We start from the raw sequence: 24,572 nt of genomic DNA, 5'->3' as shown, positions 1-24,572 counted from the left end.
AAAACAATGATAAATATGTGCAGCACATCTGACTATAACTATAACTTTAACTTATTGTGTTGGCTATTTCCCTCCTTTGGAATTCACTGGCTTGGTGATAACAATGGATTTTATTTATATTGTACTGTCAGCAGCATTAGCTTTGAAGCCACTCTAGCGTTCGTTTTCGACTCTTCTGCAGTTCTTTCCAATAAATGTAAGATATTGCAGCTATCACAAATTCCCCATTTCTCCTTGAGGCTGCTCACATTAACAGCATGATGTGAATGCAGCATTTCGACTCCTGATGGAAAAGACCTGCTGTGACATCTCTGACTGCGGTGCAACACGCTTGAAAGAATCCAGCCACGGAGGGCGCAGCACAGCCGCGGCTTTCTGCTCTCTGTGCATCTGGATTTACCTTAAAACAAATGCAATTAGCTTAAAATTACAATACGGGCGGTTTCCCACTTAAAAAGAAACCCTTACATGTCTATGATCCTGGGTGATATTTACTCCCTCTGATTGACTGGGAGGCAGAAAAGACTTGAATTTGCTTTATTTAAACCAGATTGGAAGACTAGTCCAATTGGTTGCACAACAAGAGAGAGATATTGGATTTGTTCGCGTTCAGACACCTGCCAACACAAAGGCAATCCAAATAGCAGCATGTGTTGTGGGCTGGGTGAGGAGCGAACAGAAATACTACGGTGCCGGTAAGCTTCTTACCAAAGCTGAGGATAATATGCAGCCAGAAAACTGCGAGACTGATTCCAAGCCTACCAAAACTCCTAGAGTGGGATTGTGACTGCCAGTAGTGACGTGGAGGAGTCCAGTTTTAACGGTTTACGGATAAAAGACCCGCTGCGGGGGAGTGCACACAGAGCTGGTGGGCTCTGGATGGACTGAGGGAAAACTGATTTACACAACAGCAACATGGGATGAAGTGTTCAAATAGAAACGCGAGCGCATGCGCACACACACAACCTCACGTCGACGGCAGCCTGGTTACTGCGAGTGTGAAGACTTTAGCAGATTAAATCAGGCAGGAATATAACCAGCATCTTTATAGGCAGATAAAAGAGCAGCTGAGTTATAGTGCAGCCTGACAGTGGTCAAGGTCATCTTTCATTTTAACCACTGGCAGTGTGAGCCAATAACCGGAGCTTAAAGATATACCACGCACACGCGAGTACTGTATACGCACACACACACACACGCACAACAATACAGATTTACACAGCAAACACTCTTGCTTATATGCATGAACGGGGTGAAAAACTGCTCAACATCCACAGATACAGATTCAAAAATATGAGGTCATGCACATTTGAAGTCACACGTACAATTTATATCCATTAAAGGAAAGATATGACAGTGACAAAACGTGTGTTCGGCGCAATCTGGGATGAGGTCATGCAGGTTCGTGCTGGATTCACCACTGGCAAACCACGGCCAGGCATGCTTCATCAGGCAGACCGACACGACACGCACACATCCACACACACACACAGCATCGCGGTCAACCGTGAGGAGCGGGGGCACCACGGGGCACAAGGAGAGGGGCACCGGCCACCACAGCTACAGCGCAAGCAGAGGAGGAGCACAGCACGCCGCACAAGAGCACTGGGTCCCAGCAAACCTCTCAGGGGACAATCGCGCCTGATCGCTATTTGGGAGCGACGCTAACAGCAAAAGGAATCGCTGCAGAATCAGGGCAACGGAGGCTCGTGTAATGGTGGGACAGCTGAGAGGTTTGTCTGAGAGGGGGGAGGCAGGCTGGGGGGTGGGGGGTGGGTCGGTGGGACACAAGGCAAACACACGGTCACTCACTGGGTGTCGCTTTGGGACGTCATAGACCCCTTCCTTCTGCTGACTGGTGGGAACCTACACAATCGGCCGGTGAAGTCAGAGAGCCTGTTACCTCTGGTTCAGTCAAACAATGAAACAGTCTTTACACATCACTGTTACAGCACCGCGACACCCCGGACCCTGAAACCTGGCTCCTGAGGAATCAGATCAATCACTGTGTGTGCGTGTGTGTGTGTGTGTGTGCGCGCAGGGATAATCAGAATTAAAATCTGTGGAGGGAGAACTCATCTACGAGGGTAATCAGCAGACTACGGGCCTGCGGTGATGGTCTTTCTCTCTCTCCCTAATAAAGAATGGGATAAGGCTGCTTATCACGCCCACAGACATGTAATAACTCAGATTGTCACACACATGGAGACATGTAATATCTCTGTGTCACACGGGCAGATGGATTTGACAGTGTGCGCAATGCGAAGGCACAATGAGCGCTGATAGCTCGACGCTGATATGCGTGAATCCTGGGATTCCTGTGGGTTTCGCTTCTCCTGCAGCGGCTCGATGTTTAAAATAAACTTTTATTCTTGCCTGCTTGGATGTGTCCTAATCACGCTGTGCGGTAAATGAAAAACAGCGCTGATGAAGAGTGTGGATACCTATCTGGCGCAGCCTGTCCCATTCTTTCTCCTCCTCTCAACGCCTTGTTACTTCTCTCACATGTTTATTTCCAGAAGCTGCCATCTTTATTCATACATTAGTTCCTCTGTGGCTGGAGGCTGGCTGAGGCTCACGTTTCTTACGCCTTGTGTGTGTGTGTTAGGACGGGGGGTTGTTTGTTTGTGTGTGTGTGTGTGTGTGTGTGTGCGTGTGTGTGCGCGTGTTCATGTTTCTGTTTGTGTGTGTTTGCGCACGCGCCAGCACTCCGTCTATTTTCAATCCATTTTATTTAAAGATCAAACGCGAGGCTGGTGATTAATCTTTCCCCCGCTTACTTTCATCTCCTCGGGAAAAAAGGGAGGGGAGGAGAGAGGAAGAGGAGAGGTCCGCCTTCCACACAGCCCAAGAATAACCTCCACATCCCCTCGCGCACATCGTACCCTCCCCCCCTCCTCATCCCTCGGAGGCCTACCCACGCCTCGGAGGAGTGCACCCAGAGAAAGGCTCATCTCCCTGGGCCAGCATTAGCTGTCAGGGCCCTTAGAGGGTCTTGGCTGCTTGTTCGCCCCTTCTTTTATTTCCCCTATCTACATTTTTATGAGTGACAAAAGAGGCCATTAATTTCAGGAGCAGGCCACAACGTACTTATCCCATCAGAGTGAAAGTGATGTAGCTGGTAGCTACTGGCGAGCTAAAACACTCGATGTCGGCAGCTTAACCACAGCTGACGAGAACGTAACTGAGACAAGCTTGTGAGTACCTGATAAATGCTCTCTTCTGATTGGTCGCGGATGGGCTCGTGTCCCGCCTCAAAGACAATGTACTACAACATCAGCAGCGGAGGGAGCAGAGGAAGAGAAGAAGCGGGAGAGAAATTGGAAGATGGAGAAATTGAGAGAGAAGTAGTGAAGCTGCAGAGGAGATTAGTCAAACAGCAATTGTCAGGAGGTTCTCATTAAAAGAAGCAGTCGAAGAATAGATCCTCGTGACACATGGGGGTGAGCCTGAGCAGCAAAAATCCCCGAAAACCGTATGCATCCCTCAGCTAATCATGCAGCCCAACTGGAAGACATGCACACAGACACACGAGACCCATGATCGCACATCCTTCCCACATCTGCGGACATCTAACCCCCCAAACTGTACATGTTGTGCTACTGCAACCAAACTGTCTCCCCACAGTGCACACAAAGAGGAGCAAGCTGACCGAATAGAATGGAGCAGATGGCAGCAGTGATGTGATTGGTCAGGAAGTTACCTGGTAGACCGGGTCCTCCAGGTCCTCCTCCAGTATTGTCTGCGGGCGGGCGGCGGCGGGAAGGAGAGGGAGAGATCGAAGAGAGGAGCAGAGGGGAGAGGACGGGAGAGAGGGAAGAGGCGGAGAGTTAAGCCAGTGGAGTGGAAGGAGTGGGCGGAAAGCACAGCAAGACGCAGCAGCTTCCCGGCATTCAGGTAATCATTTGGCAATCATCGGAAAGAGAGAGACAACTAGAGATAAAAAGAACAGAGGAAGGTGAAGTAAGCACAATGGGCAGATGGTGCCACTGATGAATCCTGAAAGTGGGCGCTCCGTACGCCAACCGCTGGCTTTGATGTCCTCGCTTGACTCGTCTGTCGAGAGCCTCTCGGATGAAGCTCATCATACTTATGGCAGGTGATTACGGTTCAGGTTAAAAAGGGGGTGAAAACAGGCGACAGTTAGCTGGTAAGCGTACCTGGTAGACCGCCTGCTCGCACTGCTTGTCTTTCTGGGCCTTCTTCTCCATCTCCTCCCTCTGCTTTATCTCATAGATGAGCTGGAACAGGTCCCGCAGGTCCAGGATCACAGGCTCAGCCTAGGAAGACAAGGACACCCATTAACACACAGACACACACTGTACAAACTCACTGCACTGATCAGAATTGCAACTATGCCTGCTTATTCTAGTTGTTCAGCAACAGTGGTGGAAGAAGTACTCAGATCTTTAAAGTAAAAGTAGCAATACTGCAACGTAGAAATACTCTGTTACAAGTAAAAGTACAGAAGAAATAGCAATAAAATGCCCTTAAGTAAAAGTACTCAGAGTTGCTCCTGATGAACTAAGAAGGTTTTGGTGAGTTTTACTTTGTTTCTGACGAGTTTGAATGAAGTGTGCTTCTGATGATAAAATTGCTCGTTCTGTGAATGGAGTCTGGTGGCTTTGGCGAGAACAATATCGAGGCCGTTTACGGTTAAACAAACAGCATCTGACTCTTCGACCAAAACGGACTCTCTGTAGGTATCCTTTTCATAAAATCAGACACTTAAAATAACAATCTGAGACTGGCAGTGGACATACGTTGACGGCCTACAAACATCCAAAGGGATTCCTTCGCAGCCTGTTTGGTGGCTGCCAGCTGCAACGCTCTTGTTCAATACTGGATCAGTTTCAAAAACCGTTGTCTCCATTTGTCAGTTAAATACAAAAACATGGGAAAATAGGGCCCATAAGCTCAGGTAATATTCAACCAGAATTTCTGCCATTTGTCTGGGACACACAAAGCGCCACACATTTCAGCAGCATTTAAAATGCAGTTTGGTTACTGAAGAATGTGATTCACTGTTTAAAATGTCTCTTTTTATACATGCAATACCTTTTAAATTGTGCTAAATTGTGAATTTTTTTTAGTTACTTTTAGACTAGTCAACAAGACTAAGTTTAAACTTCAGTTTAATCATCAGGGAAATTAAATACTATTTACTTATTATTACTTCCTTCAAACTATTTCTCCATCTGGACTTCCTGGATCATATTTCATCACTCATCCTCTGGCAACATGCCCCAAAAACCCTTTACTCGAATTTAGTGCTTCTTACAGCCTGAGCGAAAGCAGGATGAGTCAGACGTACCTGATTGGGTTGCCTACAACTGATTATGGATGATACCATCAGGCCAAAAGCCAAAAAGAAAACGGCGGTGAACTGACTTCTAATCGTTTTGCCAGTTCTGCAGGAAAGTTTCGGCACGGAGAAAGAGGCAATGCTGCAATTAATTTGCCTGAAATCTTTCATTTCAAGATAAATGTGTTTATGACTGACTGTTGCACCCCTGTGATCACTTAAACACTGACTAATCAGTGTTAGTGACTAAACTCAGAAAACAGGAGTTCCAGGCTATAAATTTCTAAATAAAGAGCGCTGCCTGTGCCTGGGATCTGGAAACCTGGTTAAAGCACACCTGCACAAAGACACTCCAGACAGGCAATGAGCCTCTATACACTTATCTGCACAATCACTACACACTATTCTAGGCCTGGTTCAGACAGTGACAAGAGCAGATACTAGCCTCTTGTCTCGCCTTGTATCACCTTTCTTGTCAGGGGAACAAAAGCACAGACAACAAACCAGTTAGATGCCTCAGAACTTATTACCACTGTCACGGCAAAGACTCTTATTGTACAATGGCGTGTTTCAGGCCTAATCAATTATTGACTGGGGCTATGCAAAGTGCGCGAGGAGTTCACAGACTGAATGCTGCCTCGCATAAAGTAGTTCTATTTCAGCGTCGTCTCTCTGCAAGATGTCCCCAGCCGCACATTGCTCATGACAGACTCACAGGGGTAAACGGCGGCTCCTGCCGAGCCAGCAGTGAAGCTCATCGTCACTCTGTCACATTCAGATCCTCTTTGCATTTGACAACACACGCTCTGATCTCCGTCTTTTCGTGCCGTCTCTTTCTCGCTCGTCCTCTAGCACGACTTCCAGGCGAGGGAAGACACAGAGAGCGGGTCGTGAACGCAGAAAGCTTCGAGGATGATCTAGGGGGAGGCTCACGGGACCATGGAGGTGAGATAAACTCAGTTCAGCACTCTTGAATCCGATGACTAATTCACGTCCCACGGCAACTGTGACGAAATATTCCAACAAAAAGTTGTGATAAAGACTTTTACTGCGGATACATTGTTTTATTAAAATCTGTGCTGATCACGATTTTTGGGTGAAAGCCAACTCTCTCTGAACAGATTCACCCTCTTTGCCCAAATTAAATATTGCTGTTGGTTATAGTTCACTGGCAGGGTATCTCCAGGATGTCCCTGAATTTATTTCTTGGTACATTGAATTTCAACCTGCCTCGTCTAAATCAAATTCAGTTAGTGACTTCCGACATTTCCTGAAATGAATTTTGACAGCCTCCCGAGAGTGTGCCCGAACACACAGCTAGAGAAAGTTTATGCCACTACAGCAGAGAGCTCATGGTAAAAACCAGGGAGAAACATCCTAACTGGACAGACTAGTGCTGTGCTAAGACGGATTCCTTCATTTATGAATTCATTTATTTATGAACCCTGGTGTCAAATGGTGAATTCAGACACAAGCATTTGCCTTTTGAGTCTGCAGCCACCTTTGATTGACACCACTGACGTTTTGGATAGTTGCTTTAGTGCTAAACTAAGCTGAAAACCTGCACTGTGAGTATCATGAGAATAATCCTCAATGTAATCTCCATTTGGATAATCATCCATAGGAATAAGAAATATGCCATCAAACAACATAGAAATGTACAATGTATCTTTGCAATGTACCTGCACACTGCAAACTAGGTATTTTTTATAAATGTTAAAATGCATTAGGTTGAACTTCACCATCAGTAGTGAAGTGAACACTCCAAACTCACCACTGATGCCTGAAACACTTTATCACCACATTATTTTTCATTTGCAGCTGCTGTTACAATTTGCCCACGGTGGTAATTTCAAACAGGGCTGTTCCGATCGTGAAATTTTAGCTGACGATTAATTGCCGTACAAATAATTGCGATTAACGATTTAATTGTCTTTTTCTGTTCATTTTATGCCACAATAAAGCCAAAAAATATGGTCTCATACGGGCTGAAACAGGAACCTTGTGCTCAGTTAGACAGGTAGTTAGCCTCAACCAGCAGATGGAAACGCAACAAACTCACTTTCTATTTGCTGCAACATTTGCAACACGAGCCACGGTTCAACGCAAATTTTAACCTAATTTACGGAAAATCGGCAAAGGAAAATACAAAGTAATGCTTCAAACGTTTCAATCCACTACCAACATGCGAATATTAAACCTGGAGATGAACAGAAGGGGGCGCAACAAGATGAGCACCAGTCAAACCTCAACTGGTGGAAAACGACATGGAAATATTGATGGAAATATGACATTTGTTAGTTTTATATAGCTGTTTTTCTAAAGATGCATGAATTCTAACTATTATGGAAAATGATTGTGGCCAGCTGAAATAATCTTATTAACTAACTGTAACGGGCCTCGTTCCAAATTCTTCAAAGAGGTCAAAATAAAAGATTTAATAACCGAGGATGTCAAAATCTGGATGTTCTGAACCGACACTAAGCAGTCTTTAAACTCTCTGTATTCTTCCTACAAATTGGATACAAGGCTGCTTTCGTGACAAATAGGCCGATTCATATCAATTACATTTGTAACTTTTTCTAAAAAGTTATAGCAAAGACTGTGACGAACTAAGAGAATCCTTTCTAACACAATTAGTGTACTTTCATCTCCACTAAAACTTGCTAAACGCAACACGTCTCTCTCGTGCTGAGACTTCAAGTTGAGTGGTAAGCCAATTACTTTCAAATGTAGCCCTGAATTGGCCTTTTCCGAGCAACCTTAAATCTTAGTTGTCGTGACGACGGAGACGCATTGTTAATTCACATCAAAGTGGTTACTTTCCAATTACAGCCTCAGCCTCTGTCACGAGCTCTGCGCCTCCACCCTCCTCGCCGTCTGCTCCACAGCTAACAGTCTGAGCGCTGGTGATGGCGGGTTCAAATCCTGAAAACGCAAGTAAAACGCAGCAGTGACCTTTCCTCGGGCGCATGTCAGGTGAATGACAGCTCAGCTGACCGACGAGAGCTTAGCCTTGTGCTACGCCGTTCTGCAAGGTAGCGTTTGGTGAGCAGCATTTTCTTTGTGCGCGAGTCTGGTCGGTGTAAATGTGGAGGACAGCCGGGTGTGCGACTGTGTGTATCTGTCTAAGTCAAAGAGCCACGGTTCACGGCCCTGGGAGGATGGATATGCCATTAGAGCTGGTGACACACACTCAAACCCTCATAGACTCACTATGGGAAATCAATATGGCTACAGAGCGAGCCAGCTGGATCCAGACTAAACAAGCCAGGCACATAGACACAACAACAGCAGCAACAATCATAGCACGTCCAAAAGGGTACTCAATATCATACAGAGTGTGTTGCTGCAGGACTGAACGTGAACTCTTCCACAAACACACACACACACACATACACACACACATACACACACACAGGAACACACGGAAACCTGGAGCTCTGCAGAGTAAACAGCTTGTTTGATGAACAGCACAAAGGGACATGAGCTGGCGTTCAAGGGTCCTTATCTAAATGTCAAGAGGTTTGTGCGTTTGAGAAAACACCCTTATGAATCATACATTAACCTACACACAAACACACATGTAAACACTTGCTAAACGCTCAAATGCGCGCACACACACGCACACAGAATGGCCTACAAACACTGACCGACTGTGCGGTCTTGATAGCCACGAAGCGGTGGTTCCCCTCCTTCCCGCAGACGTAGCCGAAGGCTCTGTGGTCCGTGATGTCCTTGGCGATGTAGGAGATCTCGTGGACCGCATGGTGGTGTTGGAGGACCTGAAGGAAGGCACCACACAGGATATTTCATATATCACATCAGCCAAGATGCTACTTTATTACAACTTGATGCATGCATGCATGCACCTTCTCCCCGATACGCTGACTGTCCCCCAACAGTGGCCCCAAAACTCATAAGAAACATGAAAAGGACCTTCTAAAGTTTGCTGCACTGAATATTTTCTTACCCTTAGTTGAACTGTTCAATACAAGAGCTTCACTTAATGAAAAGAATGTTTTGCAAATAGAATTTCACGAGTGGCACAGCAACAAATATGACTGAATGAAGTTTCAGACTGAATAGAAGTTGGGGAAATGAACGCTTCATTCATACACAAAGATAGAAAAAGCAGCTGCAGAGTAGACTTACCCTGAAACTAAAAGAATCCCATGCAAACCCCCCCCCCCAAGTGTGCATGCAGGAACAAACCCCCTCAAGCAGAGACCTTGTATCCTATATTAAACTGTTTCTAGCTCCCCTGCCCTCTCTAGTTTAGCCTGGGTGGGTAGTGCCAAGCTGGCATCGCCCGTGGCAGATGGCACTGTTTTTCTCGAGGACAGAGGGGGGATCAGTGACAATCACAGCTCGGCAAGCTGTCGACTTGATCGCTTCATCTGGGCCCTGACTCACAGCGCACGCGAACACAACTCACAACTTAATACGCGGCGGCCCTCCGTTAAGTCACGCTAAATGTCTTCTTTGTTGTTATTGTCTATGCCAGCTGCATGCTGGGAGCGGAGACACACGGCCGACATAATGACCCGGCAGCCCTGGAGCGCATGCTAGGGGTTGCAGGTCTGTGCATCAGAGGCTAAATGCGCACATCTGCTCTATTTGAAGCTATTCCAGACGTAAGACATGGCAGAAGAGAGTGACATCAATTTAACACGGGGCATGCGTGGACACACACACACACACACACACACACACATACACACACTGAGAGTCCCAGCAGAAATAGATAATCATTGTCTGAGTCATGTCTTCGAGATTTAATAATTAGAGTAATGATTATTATTATCACCTCTGATTGACCTGAAAATGACAGCTAAGACAGTGTGACTGTGCGCACACACACACACAAACAAAAGCACACAAACACACACACTCGCGCACACACACGTGCACGCGCACACAGCTCATTTGCGGAGGTTATTGAATTATCTCTGGGTGGGTGGTGAGGTGATAAAGAGGGAGTCTGATTCAAAGAGAGCAGAGAATGAGATGACTGGGTAAATTCAATTGATCTGCTTCATCCCTGTAGCCAGTACATGGTGGACAGTAGAACGATTTACACACACACACCGTCAGTATCTAGCTCGTGACCTGTACGAGCCAATTGTTTTGATATACAGATTTAACAAAGTGCTGAAAACGTTCCATAGCTCCATGTTTAGTGGACATCTGGGATCAGTGCCTGCCGATCCACCGCCATCTTTCTGGAACAGTGTTGTGACAGTATTGTACCCTGACCTCTAATTATAAATTTTTTTTTAATTTTTATTCGTATGTGAAAAAGCCTCATTACTACTAAAAATCCACTGAAAACTAATTTTCAGTGCAGTCTAAAGGGTGGCATGCGACATGAAACTGAACGTCAAATGGACTTGGCAGTTTCATTTTCAAATTGTCAGACAAAGTGCCCCTTAAAGCTAAAATAAGGCTGCAAACTGGGCTTTCGCTTTTGGATTTTTCCAAATCCAACTTCGGACATTCAATTAGATTTTTTTTTTTTTTTTTTTTGCCACATGTCATGTGTCACGTGTGTCACGGCGGGACTCGACTTCAACTGTTCAGCTCCTGCGACCGCGAGATAATGAGCAGAATAACGCCGTTCTCCTGAATGGACTGGAAACTGCTCAAACGTTTGCTGCGGATTTCCTTCCACTCGACGCTGTAAACACCAGTTGTGCTGAGCTGTTTTGTTCGGCACACTTACAGCTGAAACATGTTATTACTCTGCCTGGATCTCTTATCTGCGAGACATTGTTGCAAAAAGCATTCAAATTGTTTCTGTTGCGTCATTGCCGGCAAAGCCTCGACAGCACGGTGAGATTACATCCCCCAGGAGGGTGGCCGTTGCCGGGGCCGACACGTCTGGCAGCATCACCCGTCAGATGCTGCTCAAAGTTGCCTAAATAGATGCCCTCTCTGGGGAAGTGGATTGTTTGCAAAAACAGGTGGGTGTATCAAAAAAGTTGATACTGACTGTGTACTCTCTCTTCTCTTCTCTCGTGCGCTGGTGATAGGCATGACTAGTCCTTCTCTCACACACTCACACACACACACACAGTGTCAGTGTCTCTGAGGGACTGTGGGCAGCATGCCCTTCAGCAGTTGCTGGCCACTGAACCAAGATATTCCCTGTTACACTGGGAGTGGGGAGGCGGCGAGGAGGAGACGCAGCAGGATGCTATCTCCCTCGCTCCTCCGCTCTCTTCCTCAGAAGGGAGACATCATATGAAGGTCTGCGGAGGCGGTCCAGTCTGCAGCCAGTAGGACAGGACGGAGATTAGCGCTTAGCTGTGAGGATTCATTAGTTCCTTGTGTCAGGTAGCACCGCTGTGGTTACTCATAAAGACATACACATGCACATAAGCTGGACTGTAGCTACAAATAATGCTTGATAATCGACAGATTGTCACCATATTGGCTAATTTCCTACATGAACAAATGGAGTGGAGGGTACGCGCATCCCAAAATACAGCTGCATCATCGATAGCAAACTAAAGTCAAGAATCAGACAAAAGATCTGCACGCTGGCCTACACGAACCCAAACCTTTCTGCCAACTTTTGGGGTTTTTTTGTTCTGTTTTCTGCATTTTTTTGTTTTGTTTGTGCTCCCTTCGCTCGTTTTTAAGTGGGCAGGGCTCACCTACCACGATTTAGTACAGTTGGTGGGCTGCTTGCAATGTTACCAGGTCGCTGTCAATCAAATCTGATCAGTCTCCGACACCTCCTGGTCTACAGGCACACACGTCAGTTTGAGCCTCCACTCCTTCTAATTAACACTATCAGCTAGATGGTCTTTGTTCTTAACACCAAAGTGGATGCATGGAAGGTTCCCTCCTCGGTCTTGTTTGCCTTGCTGCGGCTGCATCTCTCTCTGGCCTCCATATGAAAACTTTGCTTCAGGGTCTTTTCTAAACAGTTTTTCCTCTTGTGTATTCTTTTACACGGTCCTCTCTGTTGGCCGAATTGGACTAATTTGATCTCCCTGATTCCGTTCTCCGAGGGGGCGGCAGGCCGGCTCTTGCGGGTTCTTGACCTGACGTGGTGCAGCGGCCCCGACGAGACGGACAAAAAGAGGGTGAAGAGGGCGGCGTGTGTGCATGTGTGTGTGTGTGTGTGCTGGGAGAGAGAGGCTGGCGGAGAGAGAGAGAGAGAAACACGCTGGTCTGCCCTCTGTTAGATTAATGCCTCCCCTCTTCCTTTCCTCCATCTCGAGCACCACCTCCCTCCATCCTGCACGACCTTCCCTCCTCCAAGGGAGAGGCCATCCATCCATTCGCTCACCCATACATCCATCCGCCCATCTGGCTGACTGATGCACAGGAGGGGAATGAGACTGTCAAGATCCCTGAACCTCAGCAGAGTCATTCTCTCTCTCTCCGTCTCCCTCTCTCCCTCCCTTGCCATTAGAAGTGGTTGAAGGACTGATAGTAAGGACAGCATATCTCTATAGTTAATATTAATGTGCGGAGACAGAGGACAAGGTCTCCCTGTAGAGAGCTTTACTTTGACATATGCTCACTGATTCTCTACCTATCCCTCTAACTCTGTTTCAGTCTGTCTTTGTCCCTCCCTCCCGTCCTCCCTACATCTGTCTTTTTCACATTCTTGATTCCTCTCACCTTCTGTCTTTCTTGCCCTTTTCTTGTTCCTCCTTTTCTCCACCTCCTCCCCTTTGACTCCCCGCCTCGCTATCTATCTCTCTGTCCCCGGCTCCCTCTCTCTATCCCCCTCTATCTTTCAGCGCGGCGAGTTTGAGGCGTCGGGAAGGGGAATGAGACGAAGAGAAATGAGGGTTATAAAAAGAGGGATGAAGAATTGGACTGGTGAGGGATGAGTTTGGCTGCATGCAATATGGCTGCCATGTGGGAGGCCACTGGTTACTGTGTCCTGCCTGTCTAATACCCGCCACTGTTGAATTACTGCTGGGTACACACTTAAGCAGACAGACACACACAGACACACACACACACAGCATCAGCGACATCCAGCTCCTGTCGAGGTGTAAATCTCAGACTTAACACTTCAGCCACTAAAGCCAGGTGCGGCGCAGCAGAGCTTCATATTGTGTCTAAACCAGACAACACTCACAATCAGCTTTGCTAAGAGCCAGACTGCGCAGAGCGAAACAGTCGAGCTCACACCGCATATCGATGCGACATACATTACAGCGGACGCTACCGTTGGTTACGTCTCGCAAATAAGACGGTTTTGCTCCGGCTGGCAAAAACACAAAAACCTAACGTGCAGAGACGACAGAGCCGAGCACCTTCTAACTGAAGTTTATTGAACTTAATGGGACACTAATTCTCTATTGTTAACACAAATGACGGTGAAATGGCCCATTCAGCGAGGCTGGCCTCCAACCAGAGCTCTTAGCGTCCCGAGGAATGTGGGCGATACGTTTCTCGCTCAAGGATGCGGTGACAGGTACGGCCGGCGGGGGAATCGAACCTGGACAATACCTGTCAGAGGATCCTTGAGTAAGAAATTTTTAAAAGAAATCACTATGCTCGACTGGCCGCTTTCCCTTGAGCTGCACGCGTACTCGGTCTGTAACTGCATTTAACACCCGGACTTCTTCAGAGCGTCCTCCACCTATGACCGGCGCTATTGTCGGAAATCTCTAAGCTGCTAATATGTCGCTACATCGGTGAAACTGAGATGATATTTTTAAGGGTATTTAGGTCATTGAAGTGCTGCTATGATCTAACAGAGGGAATTGAAAGGAAGTGGAGATTTTACAGGAGGAATGATGACAGTCGGATAGCGAAGTCCTCATAGATCGAGCTGGTCAAGCAGAAAAGAGGCCATGTACGATGGAAAATGCATAATCCTGGAACATATTATAGAACCAGTGTTGTGGCTGTTTGCAGAGAGGCAGACAATGGGATGGCCATGTTCTCTCATCTTCTGAGGCCTTGTTCTCTGGGTTTCAATTAGGGTCTCCTGATTTCCCCAGGGGCCCCTCCCTCTCATGGAGATGCCTCATTAACAGAGGAACACACACACACACAGATGCTGCATGCAGGCGCACACACAAACACAAACACGTTTGCTTCTGAGCTCACCCCCGACTTCTCATCAAAGATCTTGATCCCTCCAAAGGAAATGGTCAGAAACACCTTCTGTTTGTGTTCTCCTTTAGACCGCGCTGCTGCAGCTATACCCTGAGGACAGAGAGGAACACACACACACGCACACGCACACGCACACACACACGCACACGCACACGCACACACACACACACACGCACACACACACACACACACACACACACACACAGAGCAAACAAACATGTTAGAAGCAGGGCAAAAACACGCGTGTTCTACAATTTGAGGGTAAAATCATAAAGGGCTCTTTCGCTCCAAAAAAGACTTTTTTCTTGCTGGATTCTGTATTTTTCTTTAACTTTGTCAATAAAAATCAGCAACAAACATCACATATTAGTAATAATAGACTTCATAATCAGTCAGTTAATAGTCACACAGAGAAATTAATCACAGAGGAGATAATTCTTCCACCCACACTAGTCCATACAAGTCTTTTGAGGCACGCTTGTGATGAATATTAACAACCATGACTTGGACAAAACTTAATTATCTACTGGTAATACTCATTAATCCACACTAAATATCTGGCAACTAGCAAGACTGTAGTACATTAAAGAATACATGTGAGAATAACGGCAGATAAAGAACATTCTCAGACCAGTGGTTAGTCATTTTAGAACATCACTTGGAAAAAATGGCTGACGGAATAGTTCGAAGTGGAGCTGTACGAGCTGCTTATCAATAGTCAGTGTGTTACCGACAGTAGAGGGCAGCTGGCAAGGCCCCAGTTTGGGGGCAGGCATGGAGGTGGGGTCAGCGCAGAACATATTTTATCCACCTACTAGAAGGCCCACCTGAAAATAATCACTGTCGGTTTAAGTGTTTGCTATATTTACAATATTTTAATCGTTTTACCTCGTCATCAGACGGCCCTTTGCTTTCCTGCCACTACATTTACTCAACCGTACTGTATCACACCGCAGGGTCGGACTTTCAGCAGACAAGTGCAGCCTAGCAAGTGTCTGTCTGGCTTATTTAGCAGTGGGTTTACGTAATCTACTTTAGAGAAATTATCGCTTGTCTCAATGTTGCAAGTGGAGAGCCGATGTCTATATTCAGTGCGTATATATTCAGCCGTCTTAGGCCAATGTCGCCCAGCAGAACACAGTGAAATCTACCCGGTGACAGGACACGTCTTTGTTTGAACAGCCGGGAAAAACACAAGCACACACCGTCTTTGAAATCTTTAGAAAAGTGAAGTTTTAGTTCAGTTTGATCTCGCAATTTTTCAGACCCAAACAGCGAATTTGCGGTGTAATACAGCGCAGGCACTGGTGCTGCAAGTCCTACAGCTGAGTGCCAAAGGAAAGGGCTGTCTGATGGCAAAGCACTGAAAATACCGTCCATGTAGCATACAGCTGAGCTGATATTGATTATTTTAGGTGGGCCTTCTTTTAAGTGGATAAAATACATTTTGCTGCTGACCCTCTCAACAGCAGTGCATTGCTCTGCCTCCATGCCGGTACTCCTTTCTGCTTCTCCAGACTGGGGGCAAATGCAGATTGCCATCTACTGCAGGTAATACACTGACTATTGATTGATAATATTGAAGTACCTCATACCATTCCGCTTCAAAAACCCTTTAAGGTGGAACAACAAATAACCACCAAATATTGCAGATCCTGTATCAATTGAGATGAATGGAAAACCTTAATCTCATATCTTAGGCTAATGAAATGCATTATGGGAATTGCAGGAAATCAATAATACCTAAAAAAAGGTAAGACAAGGCAAGTACAGCAAAAAGTTACATTGCAACAACTCATGACAACGTCTTGCTTGAGTTCCCTGAACGCATCGTGACATACTAATGATTTATAACACTACAAGTGTATCTAAGGGCGGAATTCCCCATTAGGTTCACCCCACGTCCATTTGCATAGGTGAGTCACAACAGCAGAAGAAAAGAGCGGCGCGAGATCAGAGAAGTGAGGGAGTCGGGCTCGGAGAGGGAGGGGCAGCGTGGAAGAAGAGGTGGAGAGATCAGAGAAAAAGAGTTGATGGATTTCCTGTCTGAATAAATGAGGAGGAGGGAAGCTGTTTGATCAATGAGCTGTCTGTCCTCTCCTCACCCTCCTCGGCCTCCGCTGGAAAGAGTTTTCACTACACAAACAAAACGTAAATGTCATTTTCTCAATTTAAATATCTCCCGCGGTATGTGGATCCCACGTGCTGAGGGACAATTAATAATGAATAAGGTGCTCCACCCACTGACCGTTTTCAAACCCTCTTTCTCTGCGAGGAAGAAGGAAAATCTCGGATTTGCTCTGACCGGCGGGGACATTTGGACATTTTCTTGTGTACATTAGTTTCTCCAATGGATGCTACAGTAAAATAATTCTTGCTTGTTGATTAAACTCCTATTTATAAATGAGTATTTCTCCTCATCCCTCTCGCTCACCTATCATGCAAATGATTCCCCTCCTATATGCCTCTTCTCCTCTGCTAACTGCCCCATCTGTCTACCTCTCCCTCTAATTGTTCCTGTCCTTGCAAATGAGACATTCACCCCGATCCCCTTCTCATCCATATGGCTAACCTCCCCACTTCCTCCTGCACTGATCATCGTCCTGCCTATAAATGATAACACCCTCATTTTTTATGTCTCTCTCTTCCTCCACCCTTCTCTGGCAATTGTCATAGAAAAATTGCAACAAACTACATATGCATGCACACACACACACACACACACACACACACAGTCGTGCTGATGTGCAAAACATGCATATTTAAAAGTTGAACTTTAGAAAATGCATGAATTTGAAGAACCATTTATGGACTGACAACTGTGTTGGCTATTGGTGCTCAGCAGAGCCTGATGTGGCTGTGGGCAATCACGTTACATCACTTCTGGGTGTTAAAAGTAATTTCTGGCTGCTTTAAGAAGCTTTAAGAAGTAAACTCTTAATTTAAAAAGCATTAAGAGAGAGAAAAGAGAAGAAGAGAGACACATTCTTTACCTTGAGCTTCATCATCGAGTCCTGGCAGAGTTTGTCTCCACGGGCGGCGGTGACCTCGTCCAGGCCGATGAGCTTGGCCTTGTAGCGGACGCCATCGCCCCTAAAACGCCTGATGAGAGCCGCCTCACTGCGATCCTGCCCTGCAGAAACACACACACACACACACACTCAAGTCTACAGTACATCTTCCAGTCAAGGACCTCCATCTACCTCTGACCAGTGCTATTACCTCAGGATCATCAATCACAGGGACCACAAAAGGCTTCAAGAGTGAAAAAAAAACAACAACCATAGGTCAAAGCTACTGATGTTAGCAACATCTTGTTATGTGATTAAGTCAGAGCATTGAACTGTGGTATCATATGAATGGCACTCGTCGATATACTCGGACACATGAATCGATGAAGTTCGACGGGATTAGAGTCGAAACTGCGACCGCTCTCCTCTGCGGCCATTTCTCCTGCAAAATAATACTGTGACATTTCGCTCTTATCGCCCGTCTCCCTCTGTCCTCATCCTCCATTGTGTGCGAGATTGTCGGCGCCTCGCGCATGCATTAGCGTGCATCGTGTGTTGACCTTGCTCTTGTCCAGGAAGTCTACGTGTTATCTCCTAAAGTGACTACAACGCTCCTCTTCACACAATAAGGAGGGTGAAGAGAGAGAGAGAGTGGCCGCTCGTGAGGCTAAACTGGCTTCCTTTGTGTCGTGCTCCCTCCATCTTTCTCCAATTCTCTATCTCTCACCTGCAGTGCGCAAACATTTCATCATCAAACATCGCATAGGGGGGGAAACACTCCCGCATCCGTGCGTGCGTGTCTCTGCATTGTGTTTCTGAGTGTGTACATGTGAGTGAAAGACTGCAAGAGCGATAGCGAGAGGGAGAGGCATAATGATAATGCAGCATATTCAGATAATATATTGAGGCATTAGTTCTGTACTCTATAACAGCGTGACTCTTGGAAGGTCATAGTCGGAGTGATGGAGAGGTCCCACTCCTCCTCTCCTCATTCTTTCACACTCCCTCCATTCATAGAGTCCCGGCAGCATTGCAGTACAGTAGAAAAGGCGAGAGCGTCGTGTTATATGGCTCCATTGAATCATCTTTGTCCAACGCTAATCTCCCGCCTCCCTCGGCTTTGTCTGCAGGCCCGCACGCACACGCGCCCAAACGTGCCCATTTTGAAAGGCTTCATTCGGATCACCTGAATTCAATCACATCTGCGCGCCATCCTAGAGGTCGGATGGTGTTTAAGGGCATTTAAGGCCACAAAAGGCCTCATTATCATAGAAATGACAGGGTTCTCGTGCTGGGCCAGCCCTTGCATTAATGCGAAAGCCTCAAATAGCAACTTTTGATTGTTCAAGACTGCTGGACATCATGTTTGTGAAGAAATTTGTCACGTGTGAAGGCAAAAACAAGCCAACTATCTCAAGAGGAGAAGCACTCTGGTCCCCATTCATAAAAAAATGACACAGACACACACACACACAAATATGGTGTGGATGAGCTCATTCCACTGAATCATTGAACAGGCGCACACTCAGTCACAGTCCTACTTGGAGTAAATCTTGACTGTCTGCCTCAAAGTCTTCCGAGACAAAAGAGCCGAAGTACATCTGTCCTTATTTTGGAGAGAGGGAGAGAGACGAGCTCTCGCTATTGTGTCACGTCTCGGTTGGGCTGAGATGAGAGTAAGCGATTAAACCGCTGGAGGATTTTTTTTCCCTTCAACGCAGAGACGTTTGAAGACATTTAAATATTGCCTTCATTAAACTTGAGATGGTCCCATGAAATGTGCATATAGGCGAGTACACACATAAACAAGCGTGCGTGTGTGTGTGTGTGTGTGTGTGTGTGTGTGTGTGTCCCAAACCCGCCATCTCTTCCTCCTGTGTGAATAACATGAAACATGCCACTGCTGCTGTGTGTGAAACAAAAAAAAAAAACACATCCAAACATGAACTGCCTGTCAGGAAACACAACAGCTTTAAATCTCTCTGTCTGCTCACGAGAACAAACCAGGAAACTTTAATAAACTGGCCCCTAACGATGCATTAAAGGTGCCCTGTGGATATTTCAGAAGTGTATTCATGACATCTAACGATCACGCTGAGTGTTTTTCCTTCCTTCATAAAAAATTTCCGAGGTTGATTTTTTAAAATTCTAAATCGTGCATTGTTTTTATTTGTGTTTACTTGCGGTCTTCTTCTTCTTTGATTTGCTAGCGCATTGCTACGCTTGTTAGCACAAAGCATTGATCGACACTATGAAAGAATGTAAATCGGGCTGTCCACAGGCATGTGTGTGTGTGGCCATGTATTACTCATGTTGTGGGGACATGAATCTGTTTACACAGTCACATTGTCACACCTTCCTTATGGGGGCAAAATGCAAGTCCCCAAATCATTCAATTTTAGGGACTTGCTTTAAGGTTAAGGTAAGGGTTGGGCTTAGGGCAATTTGTGTTTATGGTTAGCCTAAGTCTCTAAGAAATGAATGTAAGTCTATGTAATGTCCCCAAAAGTGACACGATTGCATGTGCATGTGCCATGCAAACAAAACAGGGATGTCTATGGGCAGGACTTCCATCTGTGAGTGTGTGTATGTGTGTGTGAGTGTTAAATAACACTGGAGGTGTCCAGCTGCTTTTGTCTCACTGGAACAGCGGTTTTCATTTGAGTCTGACATTTAAGACCTGCTCCCTCCATCTGCATCCATCACCATTACTGCCGCTATACTTAGCACACCCAGGGAGAGGAGCACAGAGAGAGGGAGAAGTCGAGGAAGGCCAACAGGGGAAGAAAGAGAGAAAAAGGTAGACAGGATCCAGGGTTACTTCTCCTGCTGAGTGGTTCATATTATTACCTTTTGGGAGCATGTTCCATGAAAGACCTCCCTGTGAGTGTGTGCATGCGTGTGTGTGTGTGTCTCTGTCTGTGTGTGTGTGCGCCTCTGTGTGTCAGCAGGGGAAGCATTCAGTCTGCTGTAATTAAATGTCTGCTACTGCTGTGACCCCGCTGAGCTTCAAATACAACTAATGAAAGAATCTTCCATTTCATCTGTCATGGCTGCTCCACACACACACACACACACACGCACACGCACACGCACACCTTTCATACTTGCACAGATGCAACCAAACACACACCCCACCTGCTATACCATACCCAGCCCTAATGGAAGCAGAGTCTTGTGATGCATCAGTCATGGCAGCTCCACAGGTGAACACACACGCTCGCTTTCACACGCATTCACAAATACAAGCTTCCATTCAAATCCGCATAACTCGCCGTGTAAAACCACACTGCACACGACGCTGCCACACCAGAGCCGGAATATCTGGAATTCAGCAGTTAATACCATATTCAGTATTTGTGTGTGTGTTTGTGTGTGTGTGTGTGTGTTTGTGTGTGTGTGCGGGTGCTTGGTATGCAGGGTTGGTTTGACTGTCTGTCTGAAGCAACAAGCAGAGAGGGAGGGAAGGACATAAAGCGGAGAGCAAAGGATGGAGAGGAGGAATAGAACGTGATGGATGGATGAATGAGCGAGGCCTCTATTGGATAAATGTCACTCAGGATTAGAGCGTTATGACAGGCAGACCCCCCCCCCCCCCAGACTCTCTTCTCTCTCTCTCTCACACACACACACACACACACACACACACACACACACACACACACACACACACACACACACACACACACACACACACACACACACACACAGGTGATAGATGGCAGGTGACTGCTGGTACAGTACGTCCAGCCCTTCAGGGAAGCCCCTAGCATCGCCCCTGGCAACTGTAACCTTCTGGCTCCTGTGTACCCTCCCATCATTCTCTCTCAGCTGGTTCCACTTTTGGAACCCCCCCCCCCCCCCCCCCCCCCTCCGCCACAAAAGCCCCAACCCCTCTTTGTCTGTGCATGATCCTTCCTCTTTGGTTCCATTTACATTACATGCATATTGCAATCAAATTTCTTCCTCTTTTATGACATCTTGGGTCATATTTTTGTAGGCTCATGTCGATTACTTATGATGACACTGTACTAAAGCAGTTTCTGAGATATGGAGACACGGCAACATACAGGCTACAGTTTATCCAGATGGTCTATCCACTTTACTTGTAGGTAAAACAGAGTCTGAACGGCAGAATCAGAGTAAAACACAGTGTCTCTACGAGGCCATTCATTCGTTTTGAGTCACTCAATCCCTGCAGATGCCGCTATATTGCATCACATATGATGAAAAAGACGTTTTAATCATTCCCATCCACTCCAACAAATTAAGCAAAGCTTAAGAATTAAAACAGACAAACATAAAACTGGAAGAATATTTACATTTGAATCCAATTAACGAGGACATTGTCACACCAATAAAATTCACGCAGTGTACATTATAACCAATGAAGCTGTTTCACTGCTGTGTGTTACGCTGCTCTGAGTCGAGCTGGGAAAAATACAAACCGAACAATCCCTACTGCTGCAGCGTCACATTAAAAGCATTTAGCTGGCAAAGCACGGGCGGACCTCTGTTGTGAAGCGGCCGCAGGAATTTGTCAGCGAGATTGACACTGACTGCCATCGCTTAACATAAAATGCGTCCAAAAAAAGGCCCAAATTGTACCAAACTGGAATGTCCCTTCAAATCTAATCATATTGATCTAAAGCCAATTTGTTGCTATCTCATTTCCTCGCCACATATTTGATTGATGAATCTCTCTCCAACCTATTTGCTCAGTTGCAGCGTGACACATGTCAATGTGTCAGATGAGCTGCACAGGTATTCACGGTGATCTCTATTAAAATGCATGCCGACCACCCAGCCTGAAGATTCAAGTGCAAAGGGTAAGACCAACAAAGCGTATCAGTTTAGTTCATTAATTTCATTAGACATTAGAGACTTTAAGCCATTAGTTTGAGGACACTGGGTAAGAATGAACAGGAGATGCAGCAGCTTTTTTTGCATCTTCCTGCTCCTCATGTCTGAGGAACATCTGATATTCCTCCGAAGTGACGTTAGCGGCACTAAAGCCGATGCCAGTGCTTCTTCTCGGCAGGCCTGTAACGCTCGCAGTCGCCGCTGAAGTTTGCAGCTTGTTTCGCTCTGCTGCTCCAGATGAAGAAGCACCCAGAGGCTCTTAACTGCAGCTGGGACGGTTCCCAACAAACACTCAACAGCACATGAGGGAGCGCGGCGGTTGCTCTCCAATTAATCCCGCTTCTAAACCCCGCCGCTGAATGCGTGTGAGAACGTCTGCGTGGGGTTTTTTTCGGCGCTTTCTTTACCTATCAGAGGCTCGCTCAGACGAAGCGCTCACTCATAGCCACTCTCACGCAGGCGCTTTTAAACCTGCAAACAGCACGTGCCAAGAAAACAGCAAGTTCCCCCTTCAGCTCCGTGCAGAATTCTGGCCGATTGACTTGGCACACGAAGGCTCACTCTTGACTGAGTCTGCGCATATGCACGTGTTAGAAGAACACGGCCACGGCTGGCGGAGAAGAACGCCGGGTGTAAAATGAGATGATGAAGTCAAACAGGCGAGCGCTGTGCCTTTGCTTTGTGATGTGCATTCTTCCCGTCTTGTTTGCAACATGTCTGCTGTTGTGTTTGCTAAATGAAGACGCTTCATTTGAGCTCAAGCAGTTTGCTAAAATACGTGAGGCTTCCATTAAGACGTATTTAGTTCAAACGCATGTTCTGCCTGTGGGTATCTTTTAGCTTTCTTATTATTCTTTGAAATTTGGCGTCTATGCTAGAAGAGAGCTGCGGCTCAGACGCTCCAGAGATGAAATAATAAAGTTAGACTTCTGGACAATCTCAAAGAGCTCGAGTGGTGTAATTCTTATCCTCTTGCCCTTTTGTTCCTCTCGTCCCGACATTCGCTCTCTCTCTCCATCTCTACCTCATCCCCCCTCTCCCCGCCACCCGCCGCTCTGACCTGGATGACAGGGCCACAGCCAGAGACCTGAGCTGCTGTCTGCGCATGCATGTGTGTCCTGAGGCGTCCAGCAATCCTCTGTGGCAGAAAAACATTAGAGCTGAAAAATACGTCAGGGACAGACGCAACACACTGCCCATTACCGTCCCACACACACACACACAGAGACACACACACCTTGTGTCAAGGTCACTTTGCAAAAGTAGAGAGAGAAAAGTTTGACTCGTGTTTGGTGGGAGTTGGAGAGACAGACACCTTTAAGAAGGAGACTTAAATCAATAAGCTATTTTTATAGCATTTGACAGCACAAGATTGCTGCAAACACTGTGTTTGCATGCCACTTGCATTAAAAAATAATAATTAATTAAAATGTTCACCCATCTATTGAAAATGCTGTTAACAGACAAATGCATTTAGTGTGTCGAGGTCCTGCTTTTGGCCTCTGCCATTGTGTCATATGATGCTACTGATCTGGCACATTTCTCCTGCTGTGTAACACTGTGTGGTCACAATGATTAGTGCGGCTACATGGCTAATGCTAGCCTCTGTTCGTTGATCTGCAGTGCTGACTCCTCAGCTCGCGGCTTCAGTCACACACAGCTCGTCAGCTGGGTGCGCAGGTTCGACCAGCTGCTCTCACAGCTTCAAAGATGCACACTGGAGAAAACCTGCCTTTGTATTTGCAATGTGTATCATACATCCAATAAGCGTTATGGGTGGGACCCTGGGTTTTTGTTAATGTGGAACTAGTGTGCTGGTAGCTTTTTCTATGCGTTTTGGCCTTTAGTCCGCACACAAACACTGTTTTAAGTCACTGACAATGGTGTTTTTGGAGTTTGTGTGCGTTATTATCTCCTGTGCTCGATGTCAGAGTCCTCCCCTTCACAAATATCGTGCAATGGCTGATAAAATAACGCTGCAGCTAACCTTACAAACAGGACTTTTTTGCACGTTTACACATAGATTTACAGTTACGCTTCCAACATGGTGAGGAACAGAGGCGTCTGAACGCACCATGGAGGTCACTGCTGCATAATCCTATACAACGCAGACCCCGCCGCTAATGTCGCCTACCTGTAATAGCTTCTTTCAGGCTTCTGATTGGCCAACGTTGGCTTTAGGGTTCGGGTTTGGGTTTGGTTAATCTTGCTTTTGTGTTTTCAGATAGATGGATCTTACTCTCTTATTTTTTTGAACAGTGCTTGTGTGGATGGAAGAAGGAACGAAGGAACAA

General features: G+C 46.3%; 1 protein-coding gene across 1 annotated transcript in view; it reads right to left on the bottom strand.

Annotated features, from left to right (window-relative positions):
- dab1a (DAB adaptor protein 1a) overlaps positions 1–24,572 on the bottom strand; it is a 47,744-nt gene that overhangs the window by 13,309 nt on the left and 9,863 nt on the right. The window contains exons 2-8 of the mRNA XM_041935736.1: positions 17,398–17,537; positions 14,396–14,494; positions 8,959–9,090; positions 4,161–4,280; positions 3,704–3,742; positions 3,206–3,268; positions 1,801–1,866 (exon numbers count right to left, since the gene is read on the bottom strand). Coding sequence (XP_041791670.1) covers positions 1,801–1,866; positions 3,206–3,268; positions 3,704–3,742; positions 4,161–4,280; positions 8,959–9,090; positions 14,396–14,494; positions 17,398–17,537 — 659 coding nt within the window. The remainder of the gene's footprint in view (positions 1–1,800; positions 1,867–3,205; positions 3,269–3,703; positions 3,743–4,160; positions 4,281–8,958; positions 9,091–14,395; positions 14,495–17,397; positions 17,538–24,572) is intronic.

Source organism: Chelmon rostratus, chromosome 4 (assembly GCF_017976325.1).
Source record: "Chelmon rostratus isolate fCheRos1 chromosome 4, fCheRos1.pri, whole genome shotgun sequence".
Classification (NCBI taxonomy): Eukaryota; Metazoa; Chordata; class Actinopteri; order Chaetodontiformes; family Chaetodontidae; genus Chelmon; species Chelmon rostratus.
Note: the sequence above shows the minus strand (reverse complement) of the source record. Positions and strands in the feature narration are given on the sequence as shown.